The following is a 21,211-nucleotide window of genomic DNA, read 5'->3' as shown; positions in this document are numbered from 1 at the left end:
TCCCAAATAGTTCACACATCTATCCAAAAGATGTGTGATTTAAGTTGCCTTTTTATCCTCCCATATTAGATGATACTCGAGTCTACTGGTACACACGTATATTAGATGATACACAAGCAAAAATCGTATGCGATCTTGTTATCGTATAAATAATAGCTACGTGTAAAATTGTTTTAACATTTACACCTTAAAACACGGATGAAACTCTAGGCTATACTCAGACCCTTTATTACAACAAAATATAGTTGGGTTACAAGTCTTTTGAGTCTTTGTGGTCCAACAATAATATTTTGGAACCAAATACCTCAATCAGCACTTATTAGTTATTACAACTCACTCAAGATGATAGCATAAAGGTCACTATCACAGCAAAAATGATGCATAATAAGGAAACCATGTAGTACAACCTTAATATTAACTGTCAAACAGCTGCCTTTACTCTCCATATCCAAATCTACAGAAAACCTGTGATCATAAACTAAAATAATAAACCCTCAATATTCTTATTATTGAATTAAAAAAAAGTACATTATCGTAATCACATTTTAAGAGATGGTTGAAACTTGGTGTGCGTACCCAATTACGCTCCAGAGTGGGATACAGGGGTTGTAACAAAGTGGCCATCCTGGTAAGTGTGAATGTACTGATGTGGCATAGGATGTTCCGCCTGCAACGACACCAATACACAATTCTTAAGAATAATCGACAAATATGACATGTGTACGGGTGAAACTAAACAATTTAGCAAAACTAAAAACGGATCAAAAGTCATCCAAAGTCGGAGAAAACTATACCATATCAGCATTAGGATCTTTGGGAGGTACCATCACATTAACTTCACTTGCCTTGGAAGTTGTGATGGAAGCTTCTAGAGAATCTTTGCTCAAGTACAGCTGGACACCTGCTGTGTTGTCTATTGAAATGGTAGGTGCTGCACCCTGTAAATATATGATTTGCTATATAATGGTCTTGTGGTTGACCATTTATTGCTTTATGCAAGTGAACAAGTAAAACAGATACCTGGCATTGCACCTCAAGACTGCTGCAATTAACAATCTCAAAAGCGGCAACAACATCCTGTTTTTCGGAGTTTTAGAGAGTCAGTGATCGTATAATACCAGCACTCATGTCTCATATTTACATAAATCTTTTAGCCAAAATATTATATATTTATGTAGATCACAAATTCACCACTAACCGTAAATAGGACACCCATTTTTGTGCATTTGTCAACAGTTATGTTGTTAACTTTCCCTGCATAAAGTAATTACATCTCTTAATGGACACATAATAACTAACAAACAACAGGTCAAAAGTTGCCTGAAGTACATTCACATACTTATAGTGTCCTAAATCATTTTATTTTTAAAACAAAAATATACACTCTCATGAGTAATATAGTTTATAATCATACTTAATACATTAATAATTAACAAATTTCAATTAATGGGCAAAAATTGTTTGCGGTCGGCACAGCCCTTATTGACTAGCACATAAAGGTATCCGTTTGAGTAAAGTACACGGATGGATGGTCCTTGTGGTTTACCAAAATTTTAAATTGGTCCCTAACTTTCCAAAGTACACGGATGGTCCCTCTGGTTTGCACTTTGTAACGCATTTCGTCCCTAGCTTTTTCTAAAAGTACATGGACGGTCCTTGTTGTTTGCATTTTATAACACATTTATTTCCTGACTTGGACCTCCTAAAACCTTTAGGTTTGATGGCTAGGGACTAAATGTGTTACAAAGTGCAAACCACAGGGATCATTTGTGTACTTTTGAAAAGCAAGGGACCAAATCCAAAATTTTGATAAACCACAGGAACCATCCATGTACTTTTGAAAAGCTAGGGATTAAATCCAATTTTTTTGTAAACCACAGGAACCACCCGTGTACTTACTCTAACAAGTAAAAATATACAAAAATTGTTAAAGATGAGACAGGTCAAATGTTGCTTGAAGTATATTCACATGTTTATAATGTCCTAAATCATTTTACTTAAAAAACTATACACTCTCTTGAGTAATATAGTTTTATAATCATACTTCATACATTAATAACTAACAAATATCAATAAATAGGGAAAAATTGTGTTACCTTTTATCTGAAGAACTGAATCTTTGCATCCGAAAATATAAACTGTTTGTCTTGGATCACAATCATCGATAGACAAATCCTTCACGCCGATTTGATTCTCAACGACCCATCTGCACAATGTGTGAAAGGGTAGACAATCAACATTTTATATTAATAATCTGATGTCAACTTCTATAACAAAATAGTAAGAAATATTTAAAATTATACTGACTTGCGACCCATAACAAGCTCAAATTTTGGAGGACCAACTTTAGCAGCTGCTGCTGGCGCACTCTTGCGCGGTTCTTTTTCACCAGAACTCACAAATCCTGCTCTATCTGTGCGGTTTTTCGTCTTCATGTCATCTGTAACTTTTTTTAATCCTAAAGGCATGAAACTGAGTTAATAATTATACAATGGATCTACAACTTTCTGATTCAATTTATTTAAATAATTTGGTTAACTTTTTTACCACTGTCAACTCATTAACTAGTTCATTTAGAGAAATGGACAAAAAAAGTTTCGCGAGTGAACCCAACCCTAGGCCTACAAACGAACCGAACGGACACGAACATATAAATGAACACATTTTTTTTGTTTATGTTTGTTTATAATGAAGATGAGAATGTTCGTGTTCTTTTATGTTCATTCGTTTAACTGAAACGAACAGTTCATGAACATATACAAACAAACTTAAACGAACATAATTTACCAAACATAAAGCAACACAAATAAACATGATTGAACAAACATAAAGGAACAAAAATGAACACAATTGACCAAACATAAACGAACACTAATGAACATAAAGTAGAATTTTTATATAAATTAGTGACTAAATTCGATAAGTTTCATTGGAAAAGCCATCTTTTATTACTAGAAAACTCAATTACCAATTAGTTATATTTGTGTAAGTAGTTAGAAAGCTGGTTTTATGTTCTTATGTATTTATTAAAATTTAAAGGAACACAAATGGACAAAGATAAATGAACTTAAATGAATGAACAAAACATGTGTTCATGTTTGTTCATTTAATTAAATGAACAAAATTTTTGCTCATGTCCGTTCGTTTATTAAATAAACGAACCGAACGTTTATTCATTTTTGCTCAGTTCATGAACGTTCGGTTCATTTACAAAAGAATGACTTATTTCAACCTGAACATATTTTGAGCTGTTATCCAACCAACCCACCCATCTTGCCACCTCATAAACAAGCAAAACGATATAAACGAAAGCTACCAGCAGTAACAGGCTTTGAACTAATTTCTTGAAAAACCGCAGACATTCCTTGTTGTGGACGGGACGAAGAAGATGAAGAAGACGATGAGCTGGCGAGTGAAGCTGGTGGAGGATTTGGAGCAGCAGGAGCACCTGGTCCAGAAGACTTTGATGGAGCAGATACAGTTGCCCCTGTTGCACTCCATACGGGTCCCAAAGGATAGTGACTCTTTACATAATCCCGTAACCCTGGTACATAAAGCTCCTTGAGAGCTTTTGCCCATTCTACGTGACTTGGATCTTTATTTTTGAATTCTACAAGGACCTACAATCAACAATATCAATATACATTCAATGACAAGATGGGATGACGCCGCATTTTATAACTAGAGACAATCTGCCGGTTATTTGCTATGCAAGTTTTTGTGTTTGTGAAAAAAAAAGTGAAGGTTTGTCGAGCCGGGGGTTCTCATTGGAGATTACTGGGTTTGTCGAATGTGTCTCTCTTAAGAGATAGTAAGGTTACCTAAACCTTACTGAATAGAGCAAACTACAAGAATATGCAATGTGTTATTCACCTTTCAGATGAATGCAACATATTTTCCTCAACCATGTAAGGTTACCCAAGACACCATTTTCTAAGGACCTCATTACGAGCGCTCAACATTACTACGACTCCAATAAAAAATCACCACCCTCACATAGGGCCTCAATATACTCTGATTATAACACTCACTGAAATCCCACCAAAACACATGTTGAAATTGAAAGAATGGATTCTACGGGTATCTTCTTGGTTAAAACATATTGCGATTTTTTTATCAAGATACGCGACTCCGTTTTATCCATATGAATGGTAAAAAGGCTTCCAAAAAAGATAATTTGTTTGGGTGGAGAGCGGAACAGGATAGGTTGGCAACTCTGGTTGGTTTGAAAAAAAAAAGGAATATTCATCGGGGTGATACGGTATGTGGGCTTTGTAAGGAAGGGGAGGAGAACGCGGATCACTTGTTTACATCCTGTTATGTTGCAGCGGTTTATATAGAATAAAGTTAGCCGTTGGCACAATATTCCGGATGTTTATGCGTTCACAACAAGGGATTTATTTGGGGTGTACAAGAGATCAGGGATTTATTTGTGCATCTTTTGTGAGATCAGGCTTAAGATGCTGTTATATTTTCTTTTGGGTTTGAATAAAATATCAGCAGTTCAAAAAAAAATGTTGCATTAAGGTAAAAATAATAGCAAGTAGGTTGCTTTAAATGGCTAGAAAAGGCTATGCATGTCACCATAATCGGTTACAAATTGCATATTTTGGCAATAAGGCTAGGGGGTATGGGGTTCGTCCCCACCCCGTCGAGGAACGGCGACGGCCGTCAAACCATGCCGCTCCCCAACGTCCCGTCCTCAACGTCGATATCTTGCCGTTTGCGACGAACCAATTATGGTGGGCCCCCAGTCAAATGTAGCCGTTTAAATGTGTATAAACGAAGGTGTGACAGGAGACCGGAGATTGAAGTTCAGTTGCAGGTCGTCGGTGATACGGTGGTCGGCGATGGAGAAGACGACTGAGCACGGTGGTGTTGTGAAGATGGAGGTCACGGTGGTGTTATGGAGGCTAGTTGCAGGTTGTGTTTGATAATCAAAGTTGCAGGTGTTTGCTAAATCGAAGAAGTGGTGCAAATGGTTGTTTTTAGAAAAGTAAAAAACTTTAATACTGTGTTTGCTAGTTGCAGGTTGTAGGTTGGTTTTAGAAAAGTAAAACTTTAATAATGTGTGCTTCAAATGGTTTTGGTTTAGTTTTTTTTTAAATTAAAAATAAAAAATATTTTGTTACTTTATTTTTTTTAAGTTTAATTTTTTTTTTTAAGTTTATGTAATGTTTTTTAATATTAATGAAAATATTTTGTTACTTTATTTGTTAAATGTTAAAAAAAAGTTGAAGATTAAAAAAAATAAAAAAACATAAAAGTGGTGGAGGACTATGACTAGGACCATCCTCCCATGCCCTCTAGTTTTAGAGGATGATCCATTCTTAGGAGGACTATGACGTGTCGCCTACGTGGCGGATCATCCTCCAAGAATGGTCCATCACCATACGTTGTAGTCTAAATGGTGAATCTGTAAGTATGTTACATTGTATAGAGAAAATCAATTTGCACAGTATGCATGGACGTCTATGAAAAAAGTCCAGAAAAAGTTGCAAGTACCTTGTTACTATAAAACTCAGCTGACTGCCAACATTCTTCAACATGTGCAATAGGCATGCTCATTCCTGGAAGATAAAGAGTTAATAATACATACCTTGATGCACAAGTCTATATTTTCCATATACAAAACAAGGCTCGGAGAATAATTTTTCCTAACCGCAATTTTTCCCTGTATATGCAATCCATGCTAAAGCGGTCAGGCTTTCAGCAACAGACCTCACGTGGTTGAAGAAATCGGAACGGGGTCCTTCTGTCATTTTAACTGCTTCACCTATTTTTTCATTTAATGGCCTCAGAAATTCCGCCATTCCTGCAGCATCAGGTTTCTGCACAATTGGTATGTTAAATCGTTAAATAAATAAGGCGTGTACATTTATTTCTTTCTGGATAATCTTTGTGAATCATGTGATCACTCTCAAATGGAAGTATTTCGATAGATTGCTCGAATTTTCAATCGGATAATTCAGAAATACAAGAACTAGTATGAATCAGAAACAACAAATAAAACGACACCGTTCAGATGCTCAAATAATCACAATAAACACCATAACAAGTAAAACGACATCGTTCCGATGCTCAAATATTCACAATCAACAACATAACAAACAAAAACGACATCGTTCCGATGCTCAAATATTCACATTCACAATCAATAACAAAACAAACAAAAACGACATCGTTCCGATGCTGAAATATTCACAATCAACACCATAACAAACAAAACGACATCGTTCCGATGCTCAAACATTCACAATGAACAACATAACACTATCAACATGCAGAACGCAATTGCAAATTACGAAATTATGAAAACGAACCTGAGTTTGTTTAATCTTAACGAGAAGCTCCTTCTGAGCGGAAAACGCCTGTTTAAGAACATTCGAAATATCCTTAATCTGTCCGCCGATCTTCTGGGACGCATCGGTGACCTTATCGACGTATTGCGTGATGAGATCGTCAAATGCGACGATGGACGGTTCCGATGAGGCTGATGCGGCGTCGAGTGGGGCAGCTTGCGGCTGAGAAAGAGAGCCGCGGGAGAATGATTCCAGCCGTGTTACGGCGGCTTCTAGCCTCTGGATCAAGTTTTCAGCCATTTAGTTTGTTGTGAAAATGGATCTGGTGTATGAAGAAGGTGACGAGTTTTTTGCTTTAGAAACGAAGGTAGTTTTAGGGGAATAATATCCGGTGTTTGAGTGACACGTGTCGTTTAGAGTTAGTTTCCATTGAATAAAATAATTTTACTTTTGTTTAAGGTGATAAATAAACTTTTTTTAACGGCAAACTTGTAAAACTTGAACCGGTGACATCCAAATCTTATTATACAACTCCATAGTCGATAGATAGAGATATTTTAATGCCTTAACAATAGAGTTTGAAATTATTTGTAAATTGTAAATTATAATAAATCAAAACCATCTTATGCCAATAATTCCATGATCGATAGATAGAGATATTTTAATGCCTTAACAATAGAGTTTGAAATTATTTGTAAATTGTAAATTATAATAAATCAAAACCATCTTATGCCAAATCATTTTTTTAAGTCTCACGTGTCATTATTATACTCTTTATTGTTTTGATTTAGGACGGAAAACACAATACTTTTGTTGCTCTTCTTTTCTCATAAATTTTAAAGTAACTAGACTTTCCTTTTTATTCAAATCATTTGCTTTTGAATGTGATTACAAATCACAAATCTTAATAAATATACTTAATAAATACAATGACCTTTTAAAATATAATTGTAACTAATATAAACAAACTTGTAAAATTATAATATATATTTTATGCAATAAATATAGTTTAAATTGCCTTTTTTGGTTAAAAAAATTAATATAATAATTATTACCTTTTGTGTATTGTTATTATTATTTTTTAATGAAATCTTGAATGATAACTAGACATCATTTTCATATTTAAAATGTTTGCGTATCTTATAAATAAACAACAATTTGATGTTTAGCAAATGGTTATTAATAAAAGTCACACTATCAAAGGTTTGATTGTACTTCAAATAATCGGGTTTTCCTCATGACAGTTGTAAGTGACATATCAAGAATAAAAAGAAGACACGGAGTCAAGTTACTAATATTACACAAAGATGAAAACTGCTAAGACGAAAAATGTGGTATACAAAGAAATATTAGAGATTTATAGATTGCTTATATGTTTGTTACTTACCAATGAGGTTGGTAATCCATTAACAAATGCAAAAGCTTTTAGGTACACTTAGATTTGAAGGTCTTAGATTAAAGACTTCAAGTCCTACATACAACAGAAATAATAAAGAACAAAAAGAACTTTTATATTATAATTTAACTTTTTTCGTTTTATTACATTATTATATAATGCATCATATATATATATATATATATATATATATATATATATATATATATATATATATATATATATTGAACGGCAAATTTGAATCACTGACGGACCACTGGAGTATCATCGTGCCACCTGCGGAACAACCCGATCATATGCATCTCCACTAGGCATAGAGCCTATACACTAATTCAGGAGAAAACCCAATAAATATGGGAAAACCCCCCTTGTGAGAATCGAACCCAAAACCTATTGGTCTTAAAGTCTTATCCCACCACTAAAATGCCACTAGGAATTATATTATATATTATATAAAGTAAATATATTATATAAAACGACCTGTGATTTTTTCATATTTATTTGTTAACGAGAAGCAACTTCGTATTAAAGAGTAGGGGGTGTTAAAATCTGTTAATAATCGTAACACGGGAACCAATTGTGAGTATAGTAGCATCTATATTTATGTGTAATTTATCAAGTCAATAGATTTATAAGAAGTATTTTCTTTATACAGCCCGTGTAACATACGAGATCTTAAACTAGTATGTTATAATTGAAAACGTATAGATAATGTTATAATAGAGCACTAATTAACAAAAAATTAATGTTATAATTAAGAACTTTTAGAGTGGTTTTAAGAGGAAGAAGTAAATGCATAACTTGTGAAAGTGTATATAAGATGTGCATTTTCTCATCTATATTGAGGTAGTATTTATACTACAACAAGAACTTTTAGAGCGAAGAGGAAGTATTGGAGAAATGTATAACTTGTGAAACTGTATATAAGAGGTGCATTTTCTCATTATTGAGGTAGTATTTACTACAAAAATGTAACACTATGAACGACAAGTTTAATTATTTGGTAGACATAAATATGATACAATTATCTATAAGTTTGCCAAAGGTAATAGATATACAGTAATATCTCATAGACTCATAACATAAATATTTTTTTTTTAATTTGAGGCTACATCACAAAGGTGGTTAAGGGGAGTACCAGGTCAATGGCGGATCCAGAAATTATTTCTAATGGGTTTCTTTTGACAGATTATCACTAATTTTTTCCAAATCATACAAGGTTTTCACTAATTCTCACTACTTTTCTACAAACTGATTGGGTTCCTAGGAACCCACAAAATGTGGCTAAATCCGCCAATGTACCAGGTTGCACGTGGAAGCAATAGATTGCCAATGACAATGTCTCTTGTACTTTTGAGAGATCAACAATGACAACAATCTCTCCATTATTTTGCATTGAAAAGCAAGAGATCAACGATAATAATGACAATTTATATTTATGTAAGTGTTTGTGTGTTGGGCCGTCCTGTTTTGTGGGTTGATTTTTGTTAATGAAGTTCATGTTTAAAAAAAAATGGTTAATTCATAGCTTTCTAATGAACCTAGTGAATGGCAAAAGGTTGTCATTCCTACCGGCAATGATCGAACCCCTTGTCCCAGACACATTGACAACTTTCTACCACCCCTTGTGACAAAGGTTTTTGTGGGGTACCCCAAATAATAAAATTCCATATAAACTTGATTATTGACGTGGATATATAGTAAATGTAAACAAATATACAAAGATAAGAGAGAGATATATACTCTACAATTAAACGATTTTCTTTCATAATCTAAAGGTGTCATTTATGATTTTTCTATAAAGCTATCGCGTCTCTAAAGGTTAATGGCCGTCCACGCCAACCCGCATGAGTCACGTTCTTGGGCATTGTCGGAGATTGAACCCATATCACTTTTATTAAATCTTCATATCTAGAACCAACTCAAATACACACTAGAGACAAAAAGAACTACTATTATCCTTCAATATATGAGCGTTTTGTTTACATGTAGCAAATAGTTTCGAGTACGAATTACATATATTACACCCTATTTACAAAGTTTACGACTTCCTCTATAGGAACATTTTAATTATAAAGCATCAGAGTATGAATTATATATCATCATATTAGCTAGAAAGAACAAACAAATTGCGATAGCTAGACTCACATACACACTCGAGAAACCTAGTTTTTCGAAGGCACTTTATTTGCAGCATCCACACCCGTAGCAGTGTCTCTTTGCGGACGAGATTCCTGCAAGATGTAATGTAAAATCACTTAATTGTGACGGATTTTTCGCGTTTTCATAATGGGAATCTATGACAAAATTACTATGTGTAATTCTTTGCAAATTCCCTCTTAAAAACCTTCCACATCTCATCCATAATTTTTATAATTTGAAAGATTGCTACAGTAGCTTTTTATATATGAAAAACTACTACACATTCTCCATCAAATTATTTTGAGTGTATAAAAACGAGGAATATAATAAAATAAGTGTTTTTAAATAAGATAAAGATAAAAATTATGGATGAGATGTGGAAGGTTTTTTTTTAAAATGGGAGATAAATTTTGAGAAGTATTTACATATGTAAAAGTAGGGTGTTCATAAACCGTTAAAAATGGTTGACCCTCCAAACCGAAGCAGATCGAGCGGTTTGGCCGGTTTGAGATTTATAAGGTTTGGTTTACAGCTTGAGGAAACTGGGTTCAACGGTTAGGTTCATGGTTTGAAACTTGGAATCGGTCAACCATCTACCTTTGTTATTTAACTTTTTTTCGATATTGCATTAGAGTACGAGTTATGCATATGTTTTTACTCATGAACCATCGATCGTTTTAAAAAATTTAATACTATTTAATGATTTTTTTATTTTCTTTAAACTGTCAAACCGAACCGTTTTGACAGGTCCAGCAGTCCAGCCTACCAACCCAGCCGGTTTGGTTTGCCTTTTTCTTCTAAACCGTAGTTTAGTTGTTCAACCCAGAATTTTCATCAAAACCAGCTGAGCCGAACCGTGTCTAAAACGTAGTGACGAAAAGTAGTTTTGAGAAGACTCACTGTGCGGAAAGGGAAATCATCTGCTTCGAGCATGTGTACAATTTGGCCCATTTTCGGACGTTTATTTGCATCCATATCTATACACCGAAGGCACACCAACAATACACGCTTCAAAGATCTAGAAGGTGGTGGTACACTAATCTTCGGGTCTAGTAACTCTTCCCCTCGACGACTTGCCACCATTCCTCTAAACCAGTCAACCAAATTCATCTACAATAAATCCAACAAAAAGGGGTATATTACATATATACAAAAGGCGGAAAGTAGTATACTAAAATCTAGAGGGGTTGGTTCCGACCCATTATCGAAGAATAGGTGGATTCGGGTTGTTTTTAGATCCGGCGGGCGAGTTAAATAATTGCACGTGTCAATGTGTCATTTTAGGTTACACAGGTTACAAGTAGGCCTGTAAACAAACTAAACGTTCATGAACTGTTCATGAGCTTGTTCAGCGGGAAGTTTGTTTATGTTCATTAAACGAACAGACATGAACACATGTTTTGTTCGTTCATTTGTGTTCATGAACGTCCGTTTATGTTCGTTTAGTTACATTTGTTTATGTTCGTTTCAATTTAAATACGTAAGTAATTATATTTATATAAGTATTAAACATAAAAGGAACTTTCTAACAACTTATATAAATATAACTAATTGGTAATTGGGCTTTCTAGTAATAAAAATGGGATTTCAAATTAAATTTATCATAATTAATCACAAGTTAATATGTTTAGTCAATTATGTTCATTTGTGTTCATTTATGTTTGTTCAATCATGTTCATTTGTGTTATTATTGTTTGTTAAATTATGTTCGTTTAAGTTTGTTTATGCTCGTGAAATGTTCGTTTAAGTTTTGAACGAACGAACATGAACATGTCCATTTTCTTAATAAACGAACATGAACAAAAAAATGTGTTCGATTATATGTTCGTGTTCGATTGAAGTTAAATGAACAAACACGAACATGCTTATGTTCGTGTTTGTTCGGTTCATTTACAGGCCTAGTTACAAGTGTCAGGTTGTAAGACAAAAGGTTTTAGTAGGTCCATACTAGAAAATGACATGTTTCAACCCAAACCCATTTTGACCCGTTACTAAACCTGCACATCTTGCGGATCTATTTCAATGTTATACTTATAGTACCTCTCCAGGTGCTCGAGAATAATCGACAGGGCTTCTTCCTGTAACTATTTCCATGAGTAAAACACCAAAACTGTAGACATCACTGCACTCGTTTAGCATTCCTGTGCTCGCATAGTCAGGTGACACATATCTGAAAATTAATCATACGTGTTTTATTATAAGATGAAAATGTTTCAGAAAGGTAAAAAGAAGATCGGTGAGGATGCTAACCCGAATGTGCCCATAACTCGTGTGGTCACATAGCTTTTCTCAGAGCCTAACAACTTAGCAAGCCCAAAATCAGATACTTTCGCGTTCCATTTTCTATCTAGAAGAATATTGCTTGATTTAACATCACGGTGTACGACTTTTGGTTCCAATCCTTCATGTAAATATGCCAGCCTAATGCAATTAAACCGTGTTAGGATCACAAATTATATACATTAATCATTGGTTGAACAAGCATCCTGCATCTGCAGTTATTGGTAACGACATAATATATGATGATGAGTAAAATGTCAGTACCGTCCCTAGGTTTGGCCACTATCGTCCAAAGGTTTATTTTTCCATATCTGGATCCAAAAGGCTTGAAATCTTGCCATTTTCATCCGGCTTGTTAACTCTATCCATGTTTCTCTGTTAAGTCAGGGTACTTTTATCTTTTTTGTTAACTTAAAGGGAAATTCGGTCCTTTTCACTTTATGTACAAGCATTCAAAATACCCTTACTAAATGAAAAAGACGAAAATACCCCTGACTTAACGGAGAAAATGGATGGAGTTAGCGAGCTGGATGAAAATGGCAGCATTTCAAACCTTTTGGATCCAGATGCGGAAAAACAAACCTTTGGACGAAAGTCACAAAACTGACTAAACCACAGGGACGAAATGGCATTTTACTCTATAAAGAATAATGATGAAGTTAATTTCTTGTTATAAGAATTAAAAAGAAGACATATATGAGCATACCCTTTTGCAGTCCCAATTGCAATCTTCATTCGGATGTCCCAAGTTAACGGGCTGATCGGTCCAACATCCCCATGTAACCATTGTTCCAAATTTCCGTTGTCAATATACTCATACACAAGCAACCTGCATGAGAACGTGTCGATTGAGTTATTTAATATTTAATTGATCAAATGGGTTAAAGCTTAAATATTAAACAACAGAGCAAACAGTCATCTGAAATATATATGCAAATGCATAAACCTTCGAAAATCAATTTATAAAAGAGAAGTTAGAATTAATCATAGGGTAAATTGCATTTTACGTCCGTTAAGTTTCAGCAAAATTTTAAACGTTGTCCTTTAACTAACAAAATTACAACGGATGTCCTTTATGCTTCAAATTCTTTAAAGCAGATGTCCTTTATGTTTTAATTTCTTTACAGCGGCTGTAATCTTTTCAGGGAGAAAGGACACCGCCTATAAAGAAATTAGAAACATAAAGGACATCCGCTATAATTTCGTTAGCTAAAGGACATCGTCTGAAATTTATTTTGCTGAAACTTAAAGGACGTAAAATGTAATTCATCCCTAATCATATTTAATCATCAATTTAAATATATATATATATATATATATATATAAATGTGTTTCCAAATTCCAAGTTGACACGACCGGGGTATAACTTGTGCCTAACAACTTGCCTGTTTTTGACATGCTACCCAACCCGTTTGACCCGTTCTAATTGCCACCATTTCAATGAGAATCAAATCAATATACAAGCCATCACTACCTTTTAGCACCATCGGCACAAAATCCAATAAGACCCACAAGGTTTTTATGTCTTACTTTTCCAATTGCTTCTACCTCTACCTTGAATTCCTTCTCTGCTTGGCCCCTACAAAATATGAAATCATTCAAGTCAAATAGCAGTACATGCTGATTATGCCAAGGTATGGGACATATACTTAAAGCAAAAAATAATAATATTTAACTAATATCTATGCACTTAATATCAGTTTCAAATATAGGTCAGAATATCGGTACCAATATTATCGGCGATATTGACCGATATTTTCACGATATTCCCGATATCAATGCCTTTCTTCTTAGCTCTACCATTCGTCTTTCTTGTTATTGCTGCTATTATTGTTTTAAGTCTTAGTTGGTAATTGTTAGTGTTAAATGTTGGTGTTTTAAGTCTTAATCAGTTCCTACTTTCTACACTGGCGATAACCTATATCTCAAATATCGGTCGGATATCCGATATTTTACCGCATTAACTGCTTAGAATAATATAAAACCAATAGGAGCAAATGGTTGGCACCAAGAGTAACGGGTCATCAACTTATAAAGTCTCCTCGAGCCCCATAACTAAACAACTAAATTATAAAATATTGGTCTTTGCTGTAAAACGAGGTTATAAAACATGACCAAACCTTTTTATAATAGGATAATTAAAGTACTAAACATATGCAACACTCTGTATCCTAACTATGGGAAATGTTATATAATATTCTTTGCACCAATGGCCATGTGATCCAATTTCTAATTTATTCAATTAAGATTTTGTTCAGATCCCATTTTCCAAAGATGAACATTATAATTTATTTATTTTTAACTTTTATGTTTGGATTTCTATATAAAAAATATAATATCTCTCTTTACAACAAATAAAGACATTCAGCTAGGTCAAATGCCTCTTTAGCATAAAGAAGTTGGAGGTGTAAAATTAAAGGAGATATGAGGGGAATAAAGATAATGTAATCATTCAATATAAAGAAACTAAAATTGAAAGTAATTAATCCCAAAATTAAAGTTCTTCCTTTCCTTTTCAAAAAGATTTGGATGATAAAAAGCGTCCATTTGCTTTATTTCATTTTAATTGTAAGAGCCTATTACCGAAAAACTTACAAGACTTCACCAATACTCTAAAATGTTAAATTCGATCTAAGACCTCTACTAAAGCGACTCAAGCAATTATTACCGAGTTTTTCTATAAATAACATGTAAAATGTATGTTCATGAAGATTAGTATGTGCAAAACAAACACATCGTACAACAAAGATAAAAATATATTCTTATTACACGTCATTGTCATTTATTAAATTCGATCCGAGACCTTTGCTAGAGCAACTCAAGCACTTAGACAGTTAGACCGCCCGTAATGGGGCGTTTGTTTTAAAAAAAATTCAAAAAAAACGCCGGAACACGCCCCTATACCATTACACCCGGGCGTTTTGGGGCGATATTCGACAAAAAAAGGCCCAAGGCGTTTTTTGAAACACGCTGAAGGGGCTTGTGGCAATGGTTGACTGACCAATGGGGCTTGTGGCAATGGTTGACTGACCAATGGGGCATCGTGGCAATATTTAATTTTAAAAAAATAATTGTGTAATTAATGGAATGGGCGTTATTGGGCATTATTCCCACTACGCCACTTTTGCAAAAACGCCCAATAATCCCCCATGCTGACTGGACTGTCACATGGCAGAAAACTCCCTAGGGTGGGGACATTATTCGACAAACGACTACGCATGGTCTTATCGCTTGTTTCTTTATACATAACATGTAAAAATATACGTACAAGAAAATTAATAACTTAAATCTGTATAAAACACACACATTGTACAATAAACTAAAAAATAGGTTATCATCACACGTCATTATCATTTACTAAAATTATGAATTTAGTTCTGTACCAAACTATCAATGCAAACACAGGAACAATAATTTTTTTAAATAATTAGTCTGTTTTTGGATCAAACATCTAACCACTATATTTACACAATATTGTCTAAATCTGTACAATCTGTTTTAAATCACATTCAATCACACAATTTATGGTTAATATTCAGCATTTTAATTTTAACAACAATAGATCATGTGTAATCATAGATCTAAAATTCTCATATCATCTTCTGCAACCAAATTCATCTAAAACTTAAGACTCCAAACAAAAATATCACAAAATTAAAACCTAATTTAAACAAAAACTTACTTATTATTCAGAAGATTCTTCACAGCGACAACACAACCGTCACGTAAAACACCTCTATACACAATCCCGTACCCTCCTTCACCGATCACATTCTCCGTCGCAAAATAACTCGTCGCTATTTCAAGCTCGTTCAAACCGTACCACTTCCCCCACCCTAAACCGCTCAAATTCTCCACCGACGACGCTCCCTCACTCTTACTCGTTCCAGATTCGTTACTACCAGAATTCACACTCTCAATTTTACTCTCAACAACTTTAATCATCGCTTTAACCTCATCCTTCCGATCATCATCATCATTCTTCTCAAACACGCTACCTTTCGATGTAATTTTCTCAATCGATTCGTTGTTGATTGTTTCGGAAACTAACGGAAACGGAAACAGTCCGGAGCTGTGCTTTACGCGCATCGTACGGCGTCGTTTTGTGTTTAAGCTGCGACGGATGCAGAGGAAGATCGTTATGAGTATTGCCGTCATGATTATGACGGTGAAAGCGATGATGACGTAGAGTTTTTGACCGAAGATCGGTGTTTTGGAGGTGAGAGTGACGCCGGCGGCGGTGGACGGTGTGTTGTTGTTGCCGGAACCCGCCATTGTTTCCGGCGAATGAGAAAATCTAGAGAGAGAGTATGTTTGTTTAGAGAGAGAAAGTAAGGGTTTTAAACGGACATAATAATGGCGGAGTGAGTGTAGTGGTGACAATGGGGGTTTTTAGTATTTTTTTCAGATTTCATTCAATAAAATTGATTTTATATTACCGTTGAGAAACTGGATTTTCTCTATCGGTGAAATGACGGAAATGCCACCCGCGTCGGTGTGTGAGAAATGAAATTAAATCTAGTAACATGTATCTATAGTTATCTCAACGTTCTGCTTGTGGTATGCGCATATAATGTATATGTGTATAGGCGTTTGGGGGGTAAAAGTGAAAGTGCACTAATTTTAACGTTATTTTACTGATTTTGTAAAAATAACGTTAAAATAGGGAATGGTTAATCATGCATCATGTGGAAAAGAAAAGGGGGTACATGTACTAATCGGCAGTTGTCTCAATTGTTGAGTGTTATGCGTCTTATGTCCAAGGCTTGATGCAAAACTACTATCGAGTCGGGGGTCTCACTAGAAGCAGCCTCTCTATTCCTACAGGGTAGAAGTAAGGCTGTCTACGTCTTACCCTCCTCAGACCCATCTTAACTTTGATTTTGATGGAATTTACTGAGTATAATGATGATGAATTATCTATAGTTATGTGATAGGATGTAGTTTAGACAACATTTGACAAATGGCAAAGTGAATCACACGTAAATCTATGGGTATTTATTGTTTGCTTTTAATAATAAACCAGAGTCGTAGTAAGTCTTTGCTTCGCGGAGGTAGTGATTTTTAAGCATTTCTTTGGGCGATGCGATCATAATTCACGTCGATGTGTGGAAAATATGTAAGGCTCGGTTTTAAGGACCTGTACATTTGTATTCACCCCGTAAAAGATATTAACGTCGAAAAAATGATAAATGTTAAGCAAGTTCCCGTCAAAACGATTATAAAAAAATTAAGCATGAAAAAAATCAGGGATAAACATGTTAATTAGTTAAAGAAAAAAGATAAGTTGAGTAAAGTGTCGAGGTAAAATGAAAAGCGATTTGAAAACAACTGGTGCACGTTAGCAGGGAGACACTATTGAAATCTCCCTTCTTTTGTATATAGTATAGTATAGTATAATATGATAAATCGTGAGGCAAATTTTTAGTAACAATTTTCTTAACGTTGTAACTTGAAAATGAACTAAACTAAAACGTTACTGGCGATTTGGCTTCAATTGGGTTTCACTATTTGTCCGGTTTTCTAGTTATTGTTTGAAAATTTTACTTGCATGATGGATTTAATGGTAGTTATAATCTTCTAATATCCTTTTAGATTGTTGTTCTAAATATTTATGTGCCTAGAGGCTTAAATCAAGTGGTGGTGCTTAAATATTAGATTGTTGTTCTAAATATTTATGTGCCTAGAGGCTTAAATCAAGTGGTGGTGCTTAAATAAGGCTCACACCACTGCTCCAAGATACTCAATTGGTTATAAAAGAGAGCATTATTAGTTTTGTTACATACATAAATGAATATTCTCTTATGTCCAGTATTTGGTGTAAGAATAAGTATTAATAGTATGTGTAAGAGAGAGAATTAGAAACATAACGTATAATATTTGCGTTGTTAGGATGTATTATGAGTTAATTACTGTTTTCGTCCCTGAGGTTTGTCAAAAATAACGGTTTCAGTCCATTAGTTTAAAAATTGCGATTTCAGTCCATTAGTTTCATTTTCGTAACCATTTCAGTCCACTAACTTAACTCCATCCATTTATTTTGTTAACTTTGGGTGAAATGACCAAATTGCCCCTGCTAACTTAACAAATTGTAATAAAAAAATGCAGTTCACAGGATTCGAACCCATAACCTTTGATTTTGAAAACAACCACTCAACCATTGAGCCATGTATTAAGTTTGTGATTTACATCATATTGTTTTCGTTTTGATAATTGCAGGCTAATTGCCATTTCACCACCTTCAACCTCTACAACTTACACAAACCCTAACCTAAATCACAATGTAACAATAATACGAACGGTGAACGTTGTTGTGATGGTGAACTGCAGGTGCGGTGGATGAACGACGGTTGCGCAGGTGATGATGGTGCGGCGGAGGTTGGTGACGGTGGCTGAGAGGTGGTCGGAGGTTGAAGACGATGGACCGAAGGTGCGGGTTACGTCGGAGATGGAGAGATTATGGAGATGACAAGGTGGTGATCGTGATGATTGACGACGATGTTAAGGTGAGTGGTGATGCAGCGGTGTAAACTCGACCTCAAACTCGAATGGAGAAGACGATGGAGGTGGGTGGTGTGCGGGTTTAAACAGTGGTGTTGATCGATGACGTGACAGTGAGGATGATGGCAGTTATGGTGGTCGGCGAGGATGCGAGGTCGAACAACGAAGATGATGATGATGGCTGCTACCGTTTTCAGATTCAAAATGGAGATGATGATTGATAACGTTGATGTTATGATGAAGACGGTTACCGGAGAATGAGATGAACTCGAAACCGACAACTCGAAAACTGAGAATTTTTCGAATGGAATTCGACTGATGATGATATCTGAGATGATTACAATGATCGATGATGATGGACTGTATGATGGTCGTGGTGTGATGATGATAATGTATTAATGAAGATGTAGTTGTCTGTTGATGATAATGAATCTGTGATGGTTTTCAGAGCGAACACAGTCGTTGCGGATTATTGGAGCGATTGTGGCGGAGGCGGAGGTGTGGTGGTGTGTGATGGGGATGGTGGTGGTGTTATGCGGAGGTGGTTGTGGTGTGGTGGTGTGTGACGAGGATGGTGGTGGTGTGTGGCGGAGGTGGTTGTGGTGTGGTGGCTGTGTGTGGCAGAAGTTGTTGTTGTGTGGCAGAGGTGGTTGTGGTGTGTCGGTTGTTGTGTGGTGGGTTGTTAATGGTGGTGAATGAAAGGTTTGTGGAAGATGATGAATAGGTTTAGGGAAGAAGATGATGAGTAAGCTATGTTATAAGAAAAACAAATTGAATTCATTCACAATCTTAATACATGGCATATTGGTTTAACAGTTACCTTTCAAAGCAAAGGTCATAGGTTCGAAACCTGTGACTAGCCTTTTTTTAAATTTAACCATAGAGGTAATTTGGTAATTTCACCCAAAGTTAACAAAATAAATGGATGGGAGTTAAGTTGGTGGACTGAAATGGTTACGAAAATGAAACTAATGGACTGAAATCGCAATTTTTAAACTAATGGACTGAAACCGTTATTTTTGACAAACCTCAGGGACGAAAACAGTAATTAACTCATGTATTATTACTAACTTCTATTTGAGTGTCTAAAAACTTTGAAATGTAGCCCAACATAATCTTGTCATGTTGTCCACTTTTTTACATTCAGCTTTCGGTATCAAGTTTAAACTAAACTTCTCTGAATTTTGAAATTAAGAAGCAAACCAACAAAAAAATTTAAAAACAACACGGTTTTAAGTTTTAACTTTTAAACCTAACCATCAACCATGAACACCCCTGCATAAACTCATGTGTTATATTCTTAACATGTAAATTTATTCATGTTTTTTTTGAGGTGTTTGCATAATTGCGTAGCAATGCACTAGTGAGATTGGAAACGGGATCAGGAGAGAACGGTGAAAAGTGTGAGAACGGTGAGAACGGATCCTGGCCCAACACGTGGTAGGAAGCGCTGATTGTTATGTGGGGGTACGATTGTCATTGTCCACTTCCCGCTAAACAATGGCGTTATGATTCCTTTGTCCAAAAAAAAATATAAATGGCGTTTTCATCTTTATGCTAGTTTTACGTGGCGTTTTTTTAAAAGTATATTTTTTACGAATGACGTTTATGTTTTAATCGCGTTTTCATCTTTATACTAGTTTTACATGGCGTTTTTTTTAAAGTATTTTTTTAACAATGGCGTTTATGTTTTAATGGCGTTTTCAGTTTTATGCAAGTTTTTCATGGCGTTTTTTTTTCTAAGTATTTTTTTTACGAATGGCGTTTATTTTTTAATGGCGTTTTATTGATATCCAATAGATATGGCGTTTTTGTGTTTTCTACTTGTTCTAATTTTGTTTTTTTAACCATTTTTTTAATGTTGTTTATGTTTTAAATGATTAGTATTTGTTAATTATTCTGATCATGACGTTTTCTTTGATTTGCACAAATACGATAGAAGATCACACAACCAAACATGTAGATGTAATAATGTAAAGAGTAAAACACAATAGTCAACATTAAAAACCATGGCGTTTAGCTAATCTACAAATTATTCCATCTTTTGTGCTATTCTCTCGTCTGCTGTGTCAAACAATTCACGTATTTTTTATCCCCCTAAAGCCATGAATGTTTTTAGACAACTTGTCAATAGTTTTCTGTTTTCATTTTCACTATGAAACATGATTTTTCCAATGTATTTTACCCTTAGTTCATTTAGCTGTCTTTGCTGGAGTTGATTTGGGGCATCTTCTGTAGCCAAACCACTTCTCCAACGAGCTATATCCCCCATGTATGATTTCATATGCCTCATTGCGAAAATCCCACAGTCAAGCACGTTAGACGTTGTCCTCCAATCCATCTGTTGTCTGTCAATCTTCGCCTTGCTCATGATCTTATGCTTTGGGTGTTTTTTAATACGCAAGTAGTTTGCAAAAGCTCCGTGCTGCAGTTTCACATTTTTTTCGCATATATTACTTTGGCGTTTTGTCAACATAGTTCCTATATTCAAAGTTTTTAAGATACTTACCAATCTTTCCACCCATCCTTCATATGTGTCCTCAATGCTGACGTCATCCTCTGCACCGCTGTTGTCCAATACATCAACTCT

General features: G+C 34.9%; 2 protein-coding genes across 5 annotated transcripts; both read right to left on the bottom strand.

Moving 5' to 3' along the window:
- Window positions 1-194: 194 nt before the first annotated feature.
- Window positions 195-6,673, bottom strand: LOC110917173 (cyclase-associated protein 1). Of its 4 annotated transcripts, none has more exons than XR_004884275.1 (11): window positions 6,324-6,673; window positions 5,663-5,831; window positions 5,506-5,570; window positions 3,317-3,620; window positions 2,308-2,458; window positions 2,097-2,206; window positions 1,199-1,254; window positions 1,021-1,077; window positions 795-938; window positions 529-667; window positions 195-465 (listed from the first exon to the last, which is right to left on the bottom strand). XR_004884275.1 is itself a non-coding variant. In XM_022161770.2 (11 exons), the coding sequence occupies exons 1-10, from the start codon at window positions 6,600-6,602 to the stop codon at window positions 581-583; spliced, it is 1,422 nt and encodes a 473-aa protein (XP_022017462.1). In that variant the 5' UTR covers window positions 6,603-6,673; the 3' UTR covers window positions 195-465; window positions 543-580. The 4 variants fall into 4 exon arrangements, 3 of the variants coding, with proteins under 3 accessions (XP_022017462.1, XP_022017461.1, XP_022017460.1); XM_022161770.2 differs by having other exon boundaries at window positions 543-667; XM_022161769.2 differs by having other exon boundaries at window positions 195-478; window positions 577-667.
- A 2,954-nt stretch (window positions 6,674-9,627) lies between these two features.
- Window positions 9,628-16,604, bottom strand: LOC110915261 (probable receptor-like serine/threonine-protein kinase At4g34500). The gene is made up of 7 exons (XM_022159929.2): window positions 15,803-16,604; window positions 13,595-13,699; window positions 12,827-12,949; window positions 12,091-12,261; window positions 11,881-12,010; window positions 10,741-10,950; window positions 9,628-9,932 (listed from the first exon to the last, which is right to left on the bottom strand). Exons 1-7 carry the CDS (start codon window positions 16,393-16,395, stop codon window positions 9,864-9,866), a joined length of 1,401 nt encoding a protein of 466 aa, XP_022015621.1. The 5' UTR covers window positions 16,396-16,604; the 3' UTR covers window positions 9,628-9,863.
- Window positions 16,605-21,211: the final 4,607 nt, after the last annotated feature.

This window comes from Helianthus annuus, chromosome 16 (assembly GCF_002127325.2).
Source record: "Helianthus annuus cultivar XRQ/B chromosome 16, HanXRQr2.0-SUNRISE, whole genome shotgun sequence".
NCBI classification, from domain to species: Eukaryota; Viridiplantae; Streptophyta; class Magnoliopsida; order Asterales; family Asteraceae; genus Helianthus; species Helianthus annuus.
Note: the sequence above shows the minus strand (reverse complement) of the source record. Positions and strands in the feature narration are given on the sequence as shown.

Excerpts from the sequence above, each read along its gene's own strand:
- LOC110917173 (XM_022161770.2), bottom strand. The coding sequence starts at position 6,602 with ATGGCTGAAAACTTGATCCAGAGGCTAGAAGCCGCCGTAACACGGCTG. Across the intron at positions 1,078-1,198 it reads AAATGGGTGTCCTATTTACG|GATGTTGTTGCCGCTTTTGA; the intron begins GTTAGTGGTGAA and ends TCCGAAAAACAG. Across the intron at positions 668-794 it reads AAGATCCTAATGCTGATATG|GCGGAACATCCTATGCCACA; the intron begins GTATAGTTTTCT and ends GTGTCGTTGCAG.
- LOC110915261 (XM_022159929.2), bottom strand. The coding sequence starts at position 16,395 with ATGGCGGGTTCCGGCAACAACAACACACCGTCCACCGCCGCCGGCGTC. Across the intron at positions 13,700-15,802 it reads AAGAATCTTCTGAATAATAA|GGGCCAAGCAGAGAAGGAAT; the intron begins GTAAGTTTTTGT and ends CATATTTTGTAG. Across the intron at positions 12,950-13,594 it reads TGTGCCGATGGTGCTAAAAG|GTTGCTTGTGTATGAGTATA; the intron begins GTAGTGATGGCT and ends GTTCTCATGCAG.